This window comes from Pteronotus mesoamericanus, unplaced genomic scaffold (genome assembly GCF_021234165.1).
Source record: "Pteronotus mesoamericanus isolate MK-2021 breed Mesoamerican mustached bat unplaced genomic scaffold, CSHL_Meso_final scaffold_507, whole genome shotgun sequence".
NCBI lineage: Eukaryota > Metazoa > Chordata > Mammalia > Chiroptera > Mormoopidae > Pteronotus > Pteronotus mesoamericanus.
Window position 1 is genome coordinate 3,471,505 of NW_026555319.1, and position 18,558 is coordinate 3,490,062.

The window sequence follows — 18,558 nt, forward strand, 5'->3', positions numbered from 1 at the left end:
ACAAATCAAAGCTCCGCGGTCTCCCTTGGGGTAGTATAACATCCGGACCTGCTCTGGGCCAGCCAGAACTGCTCTGTCGCCAGCCTTTGCACAACTGATGGCTGTTCCTCTGGTCTCAGGCCATATGCCTCTTCCTCCAGGAAGCCTTCTCTGACGGCGCCACCCAGAGGCACTGCCCCCTCCGCAGCACTCGGGCTACCTGAACCCACATCCCGTCTCCTCACCTCTCGCCTGAACCCTGTGAGGGCACAGACTGCACTGTCTGGCTTCGTCCCCTAGCACAGAACAATGCCCGGGACTCCCCCAGGGGTGGTAGGAGCTCAAAACACACACGTGCGGCATCAATAAATACAGTTTCTCTTTGAATACTCATTTAACATTCCTCAAGATAGATTACACTTTCCCCTTACAGACGAAGAAACTGAAATTCAGAGAGGCTGTGCAACACCCTAAGAGCCCAGAATACCCAGTCAGCGGTATAACGATTAAGAATCTGGGCTCTTTTTGCCAGTTCGTACATCATATCTATTAAATGCTTGCTGGCTGAATGCATGAATGCATTTCCGCATAAACATCCCATTTCTGGCAGAAGCTAACATCTGCCTTGCTGCAGAGTAGCGATTGCACAGCGTTACCGCTTTTGGGGGCAGGTGCTCTCCTGGACGGCCAGCTTGGCTGCGACGCAGGGGCTCGCGTGGCTGTGTCAGGGTAAAGAGGACGGGCCGCAGCACTGAGGCCATCCCTTCGTCACCAAATCTCGCGCAGGTCTCTGGGAAATGCCCGGGTCCTGCCAGCTCTCATTGGCCACTCAGACGTGGGGACAGAGCCTGTCTCAGCGGCCTGAGCAGGCATTTGCTTGTGGAGCTCAGGGCGGGGGGTGGAGTGAGGAATGAAATTAGACCCGTGTTTTGAACTCTGGGGAAAGGGCTAATTTGTTTGTTTGTTTGTTTTTACTGCTTCTAATCTTAATTGCATTAATTTAAGGATGAAATCTCACCAGCTCACTGAGTTCCGACAGCATTGAAAAGCATAGTGATGGGTCAAGTAATTTTTGCCTTGTTGCTAAAAAAGAAAGGAGAAGGAACAAAGAGCCCCTCTAGAAGAGCTGTGGCTACTCCCATTGCTTTTAGCTTTCTCTGGTTTGTTTTCCTTTAAGTTAGGAGTTGTCTGCTTGAATATGAAATTGAATCTTTTCTGATCCTTTCTTGTTTTCAGTCGCAGCTCCAGTAGAAAAAACAGTATCCAGTGAAAAAGCATCCAGTGCTCCTCCCGCTGAGACACAGGAGGAATTTGTGGACGACTTCCGAGTTGGGGAGCGAGTCTGGGTGAATGGAAACAAGCCTGGGTTTATCCAGTTCCTGGGAGAGACGCAGTTTGCCCCGGGCCAGTGGGCCGGGATCGTCTTAGATGAACCCATCGGCAAGAATGACGGCTCGGTGGCCGGCGTCCGGTATTTCCAGTGCGAGCCTTTAAAGGGCATTTTCACGCGACCTTCAAAGTTGACGAGGAAGGTGCAGACCGAAGATGAAGCAAATGGCCTGCAGGCGACTCATGCCGCCAGAGCGACTTCGCCTCTGTCTGCTTCTGCGGCCGGCACCACGGCCCCTTCCCCGGCCACCCCCTCGAATATCCCTCCGAAACCGTCCCCGCCAGCGGCGAAGGAGCCCTCGGCCACACCGCCGATCAGCAACCTTACGAGAACCGCCAGCGAGTCTACCTCGAACCTCTCGGAGGCCGGCTCAGTCAAGAAAGGGGAGAGGGAGCTCAAGATCGGGGACAGGGTGTTGGTGAGTCCGGGGCCTCCCCAGGCCGTTGTGCGGAGAGGGGCTTGCCCACTGCGGGGCAGGGGAGGTGCAGGCTCAGGGTCTGCTCTGGGGGGGCGGCCGCTCACCAGGGAGAAATGAGTCAGCTTTTCTAGTTGTTTGGTTCACATGTAGACGCGATACAAATTGGAACGTGGCCGTGTGGTTTGAGCATAGAAGGAGCACAGGTTTGCAGTCATCGATTTTAGTTTTCTCTGCCAGTGTAGACAAAAGAATACTGAGTTCATAACTTATAACTATTAAGGTTATTTTACTTGACAAAACAGCTTCAGAAGAGGCCTTAGATGTCTTTATAAAAGTTTAAAAATTTTTTTTCTTTTTTTTTTGCTTTGAGGATGCACAAGAAGCCCTTCCTTTGCACCAACTAGAGTGAGGAAGAATTCGTTAAAATACTAGTCAAGTAGTGTGCTATTCGGCTGCTAAGACAGAAAATGACAAGGGCAGGCTAGTCTCACTCACAGCAAGAAGCGTCCACGGGGACGTCATGATCAAGGCGGCCCTGAAGAAGAAGAGGGTGGGCCAGGCAGCAGGAGGCGGCCGGCGCTCCGGCCACGGGAAGGGCAGGTGCCCGGGGAGGGGGGCTGGCGCGTTTGACGAGGAGACCAGTGTCCTTTCCCGGGTGCAGCGAGCCCCTGGTAGGAGGTGAGGCTCGTTACCTGGGTGGGGTCTGTAGGGGCCTGCGACCCTAGGCCGTGCAGGGAGTTCGGCTCCGTCCTTCAGAGCAGGCAGAGTGATGCGGGATGCGATGAGGTTGCAGTTTGGAAAGGTGGCTGTAGCTGGTTGTAGATAGAGAGGTGGGTGAGACTGGATTTGGGGTGACTCTCCCTTGGAGACGTTGGATGTTGAGGAGAATAGGGGTTCGGGCCGATGCTGGAAGAGCGGTGGGGCTGGGGGGACTGGGTTTGTTTACTGATCGGTTTATTTAAAGATGGCAGAGCCCCTGAGTGTTAACTCTCCTGGCCGGATGGTCCAGGGGAACAGTGGGGAGACACAGCAGCGGGAGTGGGTCGGTGATGGCTCGCGCCCCGGGGAAGAGGCAGCTTCAGTGCCCCGAGCGCAGGCAGGGCTCGGCGGGCCTTTGGTGGAGGGCGACTGGCTCCCTTCGTGCAGGGAGGGAAAAGGCAGCTGTGTGGACGCAGGGTGGTTTGCAGAGGTTTGAATGGTGGGTTCCTAGGAAAATCTTAATATTTTTTAAAAATGAGATCTACAGCTTGCTTTTTTTAAAAAAAAAGTATTTTATTTATTTTTAGAGAGATGGGAAGGGAGGTAGAAAGAGTGGGAGAGAAACATCCATGTGTCATTGCCTCTTGTGCGCCCCGCACCGGGGACCTGACCTGCAACCCAGGCCTGTGCCCTGACTGGGAATCGAACCAGTGACCCTTTGATTCGCAGGCCGGCACTCAATCCACTGAGCCACACCAGCGAGGGCAAAATTTTGATTATTTTAATCACATGTTCAAAACTAGCATACAGATTTTTATTTCAATCCATGAGAATCGGAAGTCCTATGGAGTGTATTATTGGAGGTGGTAACATTCTTTCCCTCCTTAGGTTAGTCTTTCTAGGAGAAATTACAGGAGTATCCCAGAATCACAGTATTTCCGAGCTGGCAAGAACCTTCTGGATCACCAAATGTCTCTTTTCACACATAAGACTGAAGCCCAGAGGAAGAACATGACTTACCTTCAGGTCATATGGCCATGTGACATATGTCCTCATATGTCACTATTCCTCTTATCCTCAGTCCCTGTGTCTTTTCTGCTTTAAGACACTACTCTGTTTAATAGAAACTTTTCACTTAGAAATATAAAATAGCTGTACTTTAATTCGTTACAGAAATTAGATTTAGAAATCTAAAATACTTGATTTGAAATTTACTTGATTAAAGAAAAATTCTGTGGATTCCTACAATCCTGATGGAACTAAGATTAATTATTAGGTCACTGCTTTGAGGTAACTGGTGTAGAATTTTCCCAGTCCCGCCCCGGCGCCGTGGGGCTCCTGCGACACCGGCCCGGTGCTGGGGGGCGGGAGGTGGCCGGCCGTCTTCCACGCCTCACCCCGTGTAACCTCAGCTCGCCCCGACCTCACAGGGGGAGCAGGCGGGGACTCTCGCACGAGGGCTGATGTTCAGCCTAGTGACTTCTGCAAGGTCCAGAGGCAGGAGCTCCCGGGGTGTGACTGTAACAGGTGCCCCTGTCTTTTTAAAAGAAATATTTTATTTTTAGAGACTGGGGCAGGGAGGGAGAAAGAGAGGGACAGAAACATCGATGTGCAATTTGTGAGAGAAACATCAGTTGGTTGTCTCTTGCTCGCCCCTAACCAAGGACCTGGCCCACAACCCAGGCATGTGGTCTGACTGGGAATTGAACCGGCAGCCTTTGGCAGGACGACACCCAACCCTCCGAGCCACTTTAGCCAGGGCCGGTGCTCCTGTCCTGCAGAAGGCAGCCAGGCCGTGGAGAAGCTCCCCCTTGTCCCCGTCCCCCCCCCCCCGCCCCGTATATTCATAGTCACCAGCGAAGTGCGGGGCACGTGGGCCGTGCTGGCGTGGGGAGTACCTGGAGGCCCGGGGGGGCCCGTCAGAGCTGCTCCTGCCACCCGCCCCTTGTGACTGCTCCATGGGGGGTCTTGGTTGGGATCGCCGTAGTCTGCCCTGCGAGGAGGCCAGCCGTGGGCTCCTGCTGCAGCTCACTTGGCTCCCAGAGACGTCCCTCCTTCCCGCTGGGGACCCCTGGGCAGCGTCTTGTGCTGAGTGTCCTGAGGTGGCCTTGCTGCGCTGCCGGAGCGGACGCGGTATTTCAGGGGTGTGATGTCAGGTTCTCGAGAAATGTGACCTGCTCCCAGCTGTTCTGCTGCGACGTGACCGTCTCCGTGTCCGGGACGCCCTGTCCTGGGCCGGAGTCTCAGCTGACGACTACAGATGAGAAGGGGGTCTCAGGCTTTTTTCTTTTTAAGTGACAGGCTTTATCTCTGCGCGCTGTTCTCAGAGCTATGCCACTGAAAATCTTACGGTGTAAATCTATAAGCCTTTTGGATGATGCGAAGGGGGAAAAATCTTCCTGAGAAATAAAAAATATCTTTGTAAGATTTATTTTGCTTGTGTTTGAACCTTAAATAACTTGCAGTTTATCTGGTATGTACTTTTTGGTGTTTTTCATAATTCCTTCAAATATGTTTATGAGATTTTTCCATAACATGAATTTACAACACATGCCTAATGGGGTCATATTATATACACGCCATTTCACAATGTACTTTGTAGATGTGGGGCATTTCTGTGCTTGTAAATACAAGTGTTTATTTAAAATAAGCTGCTGTTTGGTGTCACACCGTTTGGAAGTGGCGCACCTCCTTTGACCATAGACCCTTAGAATTCTCCCATGTTTTCACCTAGAAATGAAATTCCTGAGTCATAGAACATAGAGACATTTAAAATTGTAACAGATAGCGCCAAATGACAATCTACAGAGCTTTTTCTATTTTATGTCCTCCCAGGGAGTGTGAGTGTGCCCTTTGTAATTTGATTTCTTTTCCGCAGTCCTTTTACTGGTGACTGAGAAACCCCAGATCTATGTGTCTGCTTCTGACATTGCACTTATACCGGGCACTTGTTCGTCGTCGGCCGGCGGGTTTGGGCTCTTGCTGGGATGGGGCCCTGCTCTGAGTAAGCTGTTCTCTGCCGTGGCCGCTCCCTAGCTTGCTTGCGGGGACAGCGGTTATTAATAAAAGGTGCTGTCACATGTGGCCCAAGGTCGAGAAGATTCCAGATGTTCACAGGACGTCAAAAACTCTTTCTGGAGGCCTCGGCTGACTCTTGAGATCTCTTCCAGCACAACAGCCTTTTGCTTAGCCTGATTCCTTCCCAGTGAGGATTGCTGCAGATTCAAATTATTTTTTCTGAAATTTGTTTTGATTTTTCTCATTTTCAGTTTCCAGAAGCCTTCAGTCTCACTCAGCAGAGCCTTGCTGGCTTGCTGGGCGGGAAATGTGGTTCCTGTTCATGGACCCATTCCTTAGCCTGCAGAATTTATCGGTGCCCTTCTTTTTCACAGATGTTTACAAGAAGGGGGTTTGTGTCTGTTCCCACAGCCTTTTTTTTTAGAAACCTCTTGACATTACTTTTTCCTGGAATTATTTGTTTGAATTTCTCTCTCCTTTGGTGGCCACACTGTATTCTGCTTTTACTTCTGTATCTGAAGGCCCCAGGCCTCAGGAAAGAGTACATTGAAGGAGCGAATGAGTGAGAACCCACAAATCTGAGGTTTGCCAAAGCATGAGGACAGCTAGGTCTCCTTCAGGCGCTTTTCTAGTGTAAAGTCATTTTGTCTCCAGTGGTGACTCCGGACCCCAGCTCGGGTTGGCCCCGGTGTTAGGAGTCACGGGCCCGTGTTCGGAACGTGGAGAGATGGCACGGCAGTGGCTTGCGTTTGCCATGGGAACCCGTTTCTTGTTTTGGTGTTGACATTTTTCTCTTTAACAATCCTGACATCTGCCCCTAAACCGTAGACTTGGAAGTTGTGACTTATAATGAATATACATGCACATACGAGGGTTCTCTGGAACACATGGGAGGTGAAGCCTGACTTTATAAAATCGCGTTTAAATGCTCAGAAAAAGATGTCCTCTGAAACATGTTTAAGGAGGAAAGTGTTTTGAGTGACTTGTAGGATTTCATGTGGCTTTCTATCTCTTTTGGAGATATTTTGAGTGATTACTGATGATCTTTCACAGGGAAAAAGAAAGCATCTTGTCTGTTCTATGCGGGTCAAGAATTTTGGGTTTGGTCAGGGGAAAGTGTAAGAAAGCTGCCTATCCTAGGAACTAAACAAACTGAGTGGCCTGGCATTTCCCCAGGGTACGTGTGTACTCTATCGCCTGCATTTAGAGAAGTCGTTGCTGATCTGTCGTGTGGTCATTCTTTATAAGGCTTCAGAGCCGGATGAAGCCTGTGGTTTGCTCGGGACTTCACTGCCCACAGCCTGTTAGATGCCTCTTGGAAAAAGAGTGATTGTGACAGTAATTTAGACTCACCCGCAAAGAATCCAGCAGATTATCTGAGGGGATTGCGTCATCTTGAACTGACGTGGAATTCCGCTCACGTGATGTCGCCTGGATTGTTGCTTTGAACGCCGCCTGCAGGAGTGTCTGGAGGGGCAGGAGGGGCAGGAGACGGAGGCTGGTTTTATGCAGGCGCCCTTTGCAGAGCCCACCAGTAGCAGCGAGGCTGGCGAAAGGTCAGCTGGGCCGAATCTGGAGTTGTGGCCCCGCCAGGGCGCGCAGACCCGCCGCTAGCAGCGCATCGGTCTCCTGTGCGGGCTGTCAGACACTGCTAGGCCTTATGTGGGTTATTGCGGTTAATTCCACAGCCATCTCGTAATTATCCCTATTTAACTTGTGAGGAAACAAATTAAGCAATTGGACCAGCTCACAGGCAGAGCTGGCATTTGACTGTCCAGCTTGCGAGCCCATGCTGGCGTGTTTCTTCCTTCGCTTGCTTCTGAGACGTCAAGTGTACCTCCAGCCACAGGCTGTCTTTTTCCTTTAGCTGGTTGACATGGAAGAGTGGCCTTTTCTGTGTAGGCTCCAACCGAGAGGCCGCCTGCGGTTTGTGCAGCGCATCTTGGCTGAGCGCCTACCCTGCTCCGCGGGCGAGTGGCTGCAGTGCTGGGCGCAGCGGAGGTCCTGCGTGGCCTTTCCTGCAGCCCCCTTTCCTAGTGTGGCACCTTCCAGGACCCCAGGACGGCCCTCCGTCTCCCTCACATGCCCTCCCTGCACGGAGCCCCTTAAGCCACCACCCCTTGTTCCTTAAATCGGTGTCGTGGGAAGTTTCTTTCAGAGAAAAACTATACATAGCTTTGAGGCTTTAACATTTTCTGTCTTCAACAAAGGGTTAAACAGAGCTGGGAAAAAATGTGTGTCATCCCAAACTCATAAAAAGCTCTACTCAGAGAAAAAGTTCAAATAAATGCCTTCAGCATTAAAAAGCAAGACAAAAAAAATAAACTTAGGATTGATTTTAAGAAATTAGGAAGTAAAGAATAATAAACCAAAGGGAAGTAGGAAAAAGGAAATAGTAAAGATACAAAGTGCTCTAAATAAAATAAGGAGCATTAAAAACAAATGAAAGGGGAAAACTTAAAATCTGGTTCCTTGTAAAGCTCAATAAAATACATCACCTTCCCAAGGTAATCTACATTTAACACAGTCTCATTGGACTTTTAAAGAGAATTAGCCAAAGTGATTTTTAAATTTATGAAATAAACGGGCCCGTGTAAGAGGAAAGTCACTCTCAGAACTCAGGCCGGTCACAGGGGTTGATGCTGTAAGCTGGGTGCAGCCACGCGGCGCAGGGCACAGGAGCGAGACGCAGCGGCCGAGCTCCGTGCTGTGCTGGAGCCCAGCGAGGTACCCTGGCTGTGGCAGGAAAATCAAAGGGTGGGAGAACATAGACGTTAACATGTGCTTCTGTGTGCGTGCGTGAGGAAGTGCTGGGAGGGGTCTGCACCGGAAGCCAGTGACCGGCGCGGGGCAGAGGGGACCGGAGTTGAGTAAGGGACACTCTTCCCTATTGGTTTGTGTTTGACATTTTGGAAGGATTAGAATGTATTGGCTATTGAAGAATTAATTTAAATTTATTATGTATAGTTATTAAGTCAATAAGAAAAAGGTGAACATCCCACCTGAAAAATGAGTCAGGTGTGCGTTGTGATCCAGCCGAATGCGGATTGCGAAACGCAAAGCAGCAGCTGGCGCACAGCAGGGATGAAGCCCAGGGCCAGCAGCGACAGCCTCTGGGGCTGGAAACACAGGCTCCGCATTTATTTTTGGCTTGTACTGTTCTTAATTTCCTTCAGTGATGCACCTCTTGTAAAGCTGGTGGAATGAGCCCAGGCTGGTGTGGGTCAGTGGACTGAGCAGGTCGCAGGTTCAGTTCCAGGTCAGGACACATGCCTGGGTTTCGGGCCAGGTTCCAGGTTTGGGGGCGTGCCCGAGGCAGCCAATACACTTTCTCCCTCCCTTCCCCTCCCCTCTCTTTAAAAAAAAAATAACACAAAGTACTGTTCTGAGCTCTTCACATCTATTAATTTAAAAAATAAAATTGGTGGAATTAAAAAAAAAAGAAATTAAGAAAAACAAAACTCGGGGACTATTTGGAAGATCAGTAAGGGAAACCCACAGAGCGAATGAGACCCAGATTGCACAGCCACGGTGACTGGGTGCCGCGGCGGCCGCACAGGCGCTGAGCCCAGAGAAAGACTCAGACACGCTCGTGCGCTCTCGTGCGCTCTCGTGCGCTCTCGTGAGACACTGTGACAGGGAATGTGTGAAGTAGAAAAATAATGGCAAAGGAAGAATAATGAACAAATGCTGGTGGGACAATTTTGGAAATAATGGTCATGTATTGTCTCAAACAACGGCTGGGACAAAGACTCAAACATTCAGAAAGATAACTTTGAAACAGTTCAAGTAAAGTAACATGTGAAGAATAGTTGTGAAGAAATGGAGACCCTCAGAGAGGAAAATAGTTGACATTTACATGCAGCATTTAGTTAGAGAGGCCAAAGGCAACTGTGTGTGTGCGTGTGAATGTTTGTCCTGAACTCGTATGTGTTGTTGATTTCTGTGGATAAAAGGTAGAAAGGAAGCATGAGAAAACAAATGTAGCTTGTGTTACAGTGGATTATGGATGAATTTTGTTTTTCTTTAATGATGTAGGGGTTTTATTTTTGCAGCAAATACTTCGAAGCAGGAAAATCTCTCTGGATTAATAAAATATTTTTCTAAGGAAGGGAATAAGTTGGTGGGCAGCCTCAATAGCAGCGTAGTACCTGGGCTCATTCATTACTGGGATGTGTCGGGTACACCGGATCACTTTGGTGGCCTAAGTCACCCTGGGCCACCTTCGGAGAGACGCAGTTAAGAGGGGAAGCAGAGGGAGGAGGAGCCTGCCGTCAGCGATGATGGCGCTGGGTGCCCTGTTACTGGTCGGCCCCACAGAGAGTTCCCTTCCGTTCATCCCTTCACTTGCCCGTTCTCTTCTTCCAGGTTGGCGGCACGAAGGCCGGTGTGGTCCGGTTTCTTGGGGAGACGGACTTTGCCAAGGGGGAATGGTGTGGTGTGGAGTTAGACGAGCCGCTCGGCAAGAATGACGGGGCTGTCGCTGGGACGAGGTGCGTGTGGTCTCCCCCTTGCGGGCGCTCAGGCAGTGCTCGCCCACAGGTGTGGCGCAGGCACGGAGCGGCTGGGAGAGCCGCCGGAGTCGGGCGTGTTTGCTCTCCCTTCCCTTTGTGCAGCAGGGTTTACACGTGGGGTCACTGCTGTACATCTGTCTGATGGTGGAAATGTTTATTCCCTCGTTATCTCGGTAACAGATGAGTAGTTCTGCCTCTGTGTGTCAGGTTGTTGCTCATGAGTTTGTGTAGCAGCTGACGTCCGTGTGGCTGCTGCGTGGGGTGCCCCCGGCCGATGGGTAGAACTGGCAGCAGGCCAGTCATGATGTACTCACTCGTTAGGAGCACTTTTTCGTTATAGTTGTTATTTCTCAAAATTAAGTTTTTTGTTGCTGTTCTTTTTATTGTTTTCTAAAGGTATTTTCAGTGTCAACCCAAGTATGGCCTGTTTGCTCCCGTCCACAAAGTGACCAAGATCGGCTTCCCGTCCACCACGCCAGCCAAAGCCAAGGCAGCTGCCGTGAGGCGAGTGATGGCGACCACCCCCGCCAGCCTGAAGCGCAGCCCGTCCGCATCCTCGCTCAGCTCCGTGAGCTCGGTGGCCTCCTCCGTGAGCAGCAAGCCCAGCCGCACGGGACTGGTAAGCCTCCCTCCCCTCCCTGCGCGCCTGCTCTGCTCGCGGACAGCTCTGTCGCCCCTCACCTCCCGCTCAGTGCTACTTGCAGCTTCCGAAAGGCCTTACGGGTTTCACAGAGTAAAGCTCTAGCTAGAATACACGTTGGAATATAAAGTTTTTAGCCACCCCTTTCAGATCCTTAAGGCTTAAGATGTCACAGTTCTGGGTGGCTCTGTAGTAACCACTGATGAGAGGACTTCTCTAAAACTACTTTGGGCACAAAGTGACAGGAAAATTAGGAGGATCCTTTCTTCAAGGACATATAGCTCTTTCTCTTTTATTTCAAGCAATTTTAGGATCTAAAGTACCTTAAGAAAAGCCATGTTCTTAGACTTTTAATATTGACGCAGTCTAACTCCCTGAAAGCAGTTAACGTGTGGAGCGCTCCCGGCTTGGGCCGGAGGACACAGGGAGGGACTTCTGGGCCGAGAAAGGACGAGAAAGGGTGCTCCAAGAGCTGTGTTTTGTCTCGTCTCCTCTCCCCATCGCCTCCCCCCACCCTGCCTTCCACTCCTCCCCCTTCCCGTTTAGATTGCTAAAAATAGAGTCATTAGAATTAAAATAGGCAGCCTGTCATTCTGGTGTTTTGTTAGGGTCAAAGCAATGACTTCTGGGCTTCATCCCCAGCCTTTAAGTTTATTTGCTGGAAGTGAGGCAAATGCGGTTTAAATTTGAAATGGCCACGTAAGATTGTCCTCCTGACTGAATCGGGGATCTCTGCGCTGGGGGGGGTTGTGAAGTGTGGGGAGGGGTCAGGATGTTTCCAGGCGGATGTCGCCCCGCCTTCTTGGGTTGATGTCCGGCAGGGAGCGGAGCAGCGTCGGAGCCCAGTGACACCTTCTTCCTCTGGTGTTCACGGTAAACGCAACACCCACTTGGACTGTTCCATTTTGCCTTTGAAAAGAAAGCCTGCGTCTTCGGCAGAAAAATTGCAAACAGACCTTACGGAAAAAGCGGCAGCTCGGATGGAGCCGTACCCCAGGACGCCCCGCCGCTCTGCGTCCCGCACGGTCCCATAGCAGCAGCGTCGGGTCTGGCCTAGGCGTTCTCTCCTTCGTCCTTTTTGTGGCATTGCGGTTACACGTCCATTTCTTTGGGAAATAACCGAGCTCCCTGAGCTCCCCCCCTTCCTTTCAGACCAACTCTGAGTCCTTAGCTCACTCAGCACAGGAGCCTGGCAAAGGGGAAGGGAGTCTTCTTGCCTTGGAAACAGCTTCTTTTAAAAACATTTCTTTATAGGGTAGCTATTGTTTCTGAAAAATCACCATAAAAGAATATGCCAAGGATGTAGAAAAATTGAAGTGTGATTTGCTAGGAATATATCTCGGCAATATAATCCTACTCGTACATATAAAAAGTCTAAAGATCCTTTCATGCAAAATGGTCTTAGGAACGTGTTGAGCACACAGGTACCCAGACACTGGTTTCATAGCACCTTTAGGGTCTCAGGTATTTTTTCGTGGTGTCCCTCGGCCAAAAAATAGAGCTCACAGTCCTGTGTATGAAGTAACTAGGTTTAAACAACTTAATACCTATGTCCCGATGATTTCGTAGCTGTTTAAAATGAAAAATGATACCCAGTAATTAAAAGGGTAAGTGTTTTAAATTCATTCTTAAATGGCCATAACTAAGCGCTGGGAGGCTGTACGCTATGCCGGCCGCCTGTCGAACCTTGGAATCCCTTGAGCCCATCGCCCTCCTCTCCTGTGCGGCGTGGGTGCTCGCACAGTCCGTGCCCCGCGTGGCAGTCGCCAAAGCCCAGCTTCGGAAAGACGTGACGTTATCTAAAGGGATGTCTGGCCACTCGAGGAGGGAAGAAATAAAATGGAGTCACTGTGGTCAAGCTGCTAAATGACTGAAGTCACATAGGCAGCCCTGGCCGGTGTGGCTCAGTTGGGAGGGCGTCGTGAAGTGAGGGGTCCCTGGTTCGATTCCTGGTCAGGGCACATGCCTGGGTCATGGGTTTGGTCCCTGTTGGGGCTCATACGAGAGGCAGCCGATCAGTGTTTCTCACATTGATGTTCCTCTCCCTCTCTTTCTCCCTCCCTCCACTCTCTCTAAAAATAAATTTAAAATATTTTTAAAAAATCAAAAAAATTCACATAGGCTGAGGCATGAGTAGGCAATTGTTTCTTTAATTAGCCTGGGAACTTAAACTTTTGAAATTTCCAGTTATGCCTGGAGAATATATCTACATAGATATCTCCTATAGATAACCCTCTGATACTGTCCCCCCCCAAAGGACTTACAAAAGAATGTTCCGGACCACTGGACTTCCGGAAGACTGTCATCTTGGACCAGTCCACAGGCTAAGAATGCAGGACTGATTCTTCTCAAAATGTGCTTTTTACTATGAAAACTTGTAGATTTTATTTCTTTGGAGGAACACTGGGTATTTCCTAGTTGTGTTTCCGGTTTGTAAACCCTAAGACCCTTGAAAAAATCTTAGGCATTTTTTCCTGGCGAAAGCCTGTTGAAACGGAATTGCCTCATGCTAGTAGTTTGTATGGTGTCTGACAAGTGTCGCTGCATTTCCCTCGAAATTTAAAAACATTTCCCGACGAGTTTGCGGCAGCACCCTGGGAGAGCTCCGCGCAGGGTTCGGGAACCTCCAGTTCAGTGTATTCAGGGCGAAACATTAGTATGGGAAAGGACAATTTAACCACACAGGTAATGAGGTTGGAAAGTCAAGTCAGGTGGTTCAAGGGAGGACAGGGATCCCCCCTCCCCCAACACGCTGAAGCAACTGAAGAAACTTCACTAAATAGAAACCCCAAAGGATGACCTGGGCTTGAATGGATTCCTCTACTCTCACCGTTGTCACATGGCCTCCCTGTGAATTGATGGCGGATCCTCGTCCTTAGACTGCGTCCTGGACAATAGCGCAGACAGATGGAGGACGAGAAAAGCAATCGAGCGCCACGTGAGGCTCCGCTTGCAGGGGCTGAAGTCACAGCTGCAGTCAGGAAGCTGCGAGCGCCAAGGAGATGGCCCTGGACAAGGCTCGCCACGGGGGCGGCCTCTTCCCGACTCCCGGCCTCCGAAGCCTGGCTCATGACCTGTTAACATTTGGCAGGGGCTTTGCTTCTTTGATTTACGTGCTATTTAGCCTCAAGAGGGAAGCAGGTGACGGAGCTCAAACACGTTCCTAACCCGCCCTCACCCGCCGGTCTCTCTCCCTCACGTTCCCTTCCCTCTCCGTTCCCATTTGTTTTCTCCTTCGTCTTTCCCTCCCTGCTGCTCCGTGTCCATACACATCTTTCCCCTCCTTCTCTCTCTTCCTCTTCCTCTTACGTGGGCACTTGGGCAGACGCAGGCACACACACGAGCCCACTCCCCCACGCCCGAAGGCGGGTGGCCTTCCTCATCACCTTACCTTTGTAAGTCCCCCCGGCTTGCCGGGGGAGACCCCTCTGCCTCCCCTCCGAAACAAAGGTGAAGAAAGTCCCGACAAAGGTCCGGCTATTTAAGGAATCGAAGGAAGGCTCATGATGCCAAGGGTGACATGTTGGTTACTTAATGGTATTTAGAAGCTTAAGTTGGAAAAAGTCTAAACCTCAAAACTAAAGGTCAAAAGGTTGCCCAAAACGTCATAGGAAGAAGATAGCTATGAGTGAAGCTTGGGCCAAGAGAAGCGCGGTACGTGGGCTCCGCAGAATTTTTCTAGGTTACTGCAAGGCCCCCTCAGTTGACCCCAGGCTCCCTCTGATTGATTTGAGCCATTCTTCTTCCAGTCACCCCCCCCGAGGGTCTTAGGACCCCTCTCCAGCATTGTGCTCTTTGTGAGCCTGGCAGGCAGGGCCCGCGCTGTCTCGCTTTCCCGGGGAGAAGCTGTTCCTTGCCTCTGGGGAGCCCGTGAGCTGGGGCCGCGCTTTCGCTCGGCGGAGGAGCCGCCCGCCTGCATGCCCCGTGCCCCCCTCGCGGCATCATTGCCCTTCACGTCTTTCACTTTCTTTGCAGTTGACTGAAACCTCCTCCCGTTACGCCAGGAAGATCTCCGGCACCACTGCCCTCCAGGAGGCCCTGAAGGAGAAGCAGCAGCACATTGAGCAGCTGCTGGCCGAACGGGATCTGGAGAGGGCGGAGGTGGCCAAGGCCACGAGCCACGTGGGGGAGATAGAGCAGGAGCTAGCGCTGGCCCGGGACGGACACGACCAGGTGAAGTCTGGCGCCGGCCTTGCTGTGGAGATGGTGCTGGGTTCCAGGCAGATCTCGTGGCAGGAGGCGGCGGCAGGCTCTCAATCGAGGTGGAGGCCGAACTACCTGCCTGGTGCTTGGAGCCAGGAGCTAGTCTTGGGAGCCCTAGAAGTGTGTTGGCTTGGTTGAGAGCTGCGACCGGAGGTCTAGTTTGCGTCATCATAAAGACGGGTGTTGTCCTTCGTGGGTCGCCTCCCTCAGCCTTTGGTCTTTACATCCAGGTCTTCCGGCCTGCCTGGGTTAGGTGAGCTCGTGGACTAGGACTTTACACCGTGGTGACGACTTCCGGCTTGTAGATTGCCCTTTGTGTGGGTCTCAGCTTCCAGAAAAACGGGAGTGGTTTTAACGTTGCCCTCTATCACCTTAATGGTGGGGTTTCTATCGCCACCATCCAGGGATGCTGCCGCCAATGGCCTATTAAAGATTGGAGAATGCATTTTCACTTGCAAAAGGTTTATAGCAATGCCAGCCCGCAGCGGCTGCACGTAACGTAGCTCTTTGGTGGTGGCGTGGGCCGGGGCAGGGCCGCTGACGGACACCCTTGCCTCCCCAGCATGTCCTGGAGCTGGAGGCCAAGATGGACCAGCTGCGAGCCATGGTGGAGGCCGCTGACCGGGAGAAGGTGGAGCTTCTCAACCAGCTCGAGGAGGAGAAAAGGTGACCTGAACTGTCCCTTGGTGCACGCGTGGCCTTTTCCTTTTAAACCGCCTTTCCCGTTAGCAGCCACGTTGGGGTCAGCCCTTAAAACCACAGTAATGACCGAGTTCAGTGGACATTGAAGTCTCCATTCTGGATGAAGAAGGTTTGCTTTGATTTGACCTCTTTTGAGTCATTTGGAATCATCTAGCCATGGTCTGATTAACTGAACAAATGTTTATTGAGCACCGACTGTATGCCAAGCATCCTCTTGAGTCAGTGTGGTGGCGTTCGTTCAAGCCCCGCTGCCTCTGGATACATTCCTGGGTGGGGGGCATTCTGGGGCCCAGTTCCCTGGGTTTGTGGAACACCTTACGTGTAGCTGATGACATCGTCTTATGTCTGGTGGATGATGTAGGGTCCCTGTTCTTGAGAAATATACTCCCCTATTAGGAAAACAAGACTCCCATGTGAAGCAATTAGAGAACTATGCAGGTGCGGATGAAATCAAGTGCTAAGCAGAGAAAAAGCAAGTTTGGTTCTTATAAAAGGTCGTCTGAGACGGTTAACACACAATGTCTCTAAAAAAGTGTCTTCCTGGAGACCACGTGAACATCTCTGGTTATGGGATGTCTGTCCTCTGTTGTTGCACCTCATGCCGCCTCCAGTCGTTCCTGATGGCAGTGACTTAATTCCCTGGTGATCTAGTGCGACTGCTTAGGGTGGGTCCAGGCGCTGCCGTGGGGAGGGGGCGGCACCCTGGAGGCGGGCTACAGTGTCCAGCGCAGCGCAGGAGACGGCTTTCTTTCCGCTGGAGAGAGGAGCGCTGTGCAGGGGGCCTCCCCCTGCCTCCTAAATGCGGCTGCAGGCAGAGAGCAGGTCCCGGCCGGTTCTCTGCCTTTGCTCTGTCCTTAGACCTGCTCTTGCTGTGCAGTAGCTTGAGGGCATTTGCTTGCTTCCAGTTTGACTGAGTAGAACTTTTGAAAATGCTAGTGAGTTTGAAAGGCATTTTGTTTTTTTTTTGCATGTAGGTTATGAACTTTGTCCCCCTTTTTTTCCCTCTCTTACACCCAATTTTGTAAAGATTCATAATGTGGATGTTACCCAGGTTTTCTATCTTCAGAATGCCATGTATCATCGACTTTCTGACAGCGGTGTTGGAAACCCACACATGGTATCGCAGGTTTTAAAGTGTGAAAAAAATGTGCTCTTTAGGAGCAAGTAGAATTCTTGATCGCTTCTCCTGCAGAGTGTTCACAGCCTCATTCCCCCAGCCTTGGGACAGGTCACCAGCATTGTCCCAGAACCTCGGCCTGGGCAGTCTGCCTGCCTCGCCCTCAGGAGGCAGGTATAGGGGGCGGTACAAAGAGAGACTAATTTTCTGTGCCGCCTTCCCCCGTGGTCTGTTCCTGGAAAGCAGGAATCACTGGCTTGCACCCTCAGACCTCTTTCTGGGGAGAGCAGACCTCTCTTCCCGTGAGGCAGAGCTAGTCTCGATGAGACCCATTCTAGTGGTTGGGACTAAAGGGACCCGTTGGTTTCTCTCCGCTCTCATGTCGTGCCTCCTGGGACGCGCACCTGGTGCAACCCCGGCGCCTCCAGAGCGGAGCTCTGGGTGCGGAGCCAGAGGCCTGCAGACGTGACTGTTCTCTGTGCCTCTAAGGCCTTTCCCTCCTGTCGCCTGCTCGGCTCGCCTGGCGCGCACACGCTTTCGGTAAGGCAGGTGTGCCCCTTAGTTACTTAAGTGCTTTGTTCTGGTTCTGATCCACAGGAAGGTTGAGGACCTTCAGTTCCGGGTCGAGGAGGAGTCCATCACTAAAGGCGACCTTGAGGTAAAACCCCTCCAGCTCTCTGAAGCGTTCATGGGTTCCCGTGTTTAGAAACATGGATGAAGTCACTGTGCCTGCTGATGTGGCCAGGACAGGCTGCAGAGGGAGTGGCGGGGGCCCGGCCTCCGGCCTCCGGCCTTTGGCTGGCCGAGCGTCTGAGCCCTGGCCTGTGACCGCTGTCCCGCCTCGGTGGCCCTGGAAGATTTTCACTGCTCTCTGCTTGTGCTTTGAAATTCAAAACCTTGAACTGGAGTTAATCCAGTCATACATCTGGCAGTGTGTCCTGAGGGACACTGTATGTCCCTCCTTCGGGTGACCACAGGCGGCATTCCTGGTAAGGAGCATCTTTTGCTTCATCATAATAATCCAAAACAAAGCTTTGTGCTTTATCTCAGCCTTGCTTTTCAACTGAGCAGGGTAAATCTTTTCTAACGCTGTAAAAGGAATACCTGTGTGTTCCAGGAGTTAATTTAAAAAAAAGATTACCAGGAAAAAAAAAAAAGAGCAATTTATATTTTAGCTTCTTTTACTTCTATGGCATATTTTAAATTAATAGAGATTTTTCTTTACTATCAAGTTTCCCATAACAATGGTTTTGATGTTTTCCAAACCACTGCCAGATATATGACAAATACAAATTATTAAAATTTTCAAATTTTGCAGATTTTTGGTACTTTATAATATTTTAGTAGACACCGCACTTTTCTGTGCAGTCCTCAGAATGTACATTTTGCTGACATTGCAATTTAGAGACTATTGGCTGCTCTCGCGGCGCTTAAATTCCAGGGGCCCTTCCCAATAGGAACTCCGGCTTCTTTGGAAATAAATGTATCTTTATAGTTAACAAAAAGTAAGAAAAACATTTTCCGAGTTTTCATTTGGTAAGGGCCAGGGTTTAATGGGTTATTAATAATAAAAACTCTTCACTCATTTCATACACAATTCCATTTTTAGTTTACTTTTGTGTTACACTCATCCATTTAGAAGGACCCCAGAGTCTTGCGAGACGTTCGTGTCTTCATCTGATTCATTTGCAATACAGCTGAGGGGGTCTGGGAAGGGACAGATTAAAATGTTTGCGTCAGCTCTAGGCTAGTGTATAGTCTGTCTGCGAATTTACTTAAAATTAATCAGTTTTTTTGAAACCCTAACATATTGCTACTTTAGTAGAATCTCTCTTTGGTTGTTGTTTAATTTTTTATTTTTTTACTGATAGCAAAAGA

General features: G+C 50.5%; 1 protein-coding gene across 3 annotated transcripts in view; it reads left to right on the top strand.

The window, feature by feature from the left end:
• Positions 1 to 18,558, top strand: part of CLIP1 (CAP-Gly domain containing linker protein 1) — an 87,504-nt gene that overhangs the window by 27,770 nt on the left and 41,176 nt on the right. For all 3 annotated transcript variants that reach the window (XM_054593914.1, XM_054593916.1, XM_054593915.1), the window contains exons 3-8: positions 1,216 to 1,787; positions 9,873 to 9,997; positions 10,415 to 10,637; positions 14,634 to 14,831; positions 15,424 to 15,527; positions 17,278 to 17,338. In XM_054593914.1, the coding sequence (XP_054449889.1) occupies positions 1,216 to 1,787; positions 9,873 to 9,997; positions 10,415 to 10,637; positions 14,634 to 14,831; positions 15,424 to 15,527; positions 17,278 to 17,338 (1,283 nt within the window). The remainder of the gene's footprint in view (positions 1 to 1,215; positions 1,788 to 9,872; positions 9,998 to 10,414; positions 10,638 to 14,633; positions 14,832 to 15,423; positions 15,528 to 17,277; positions 17,339 to 18,558) is intronic.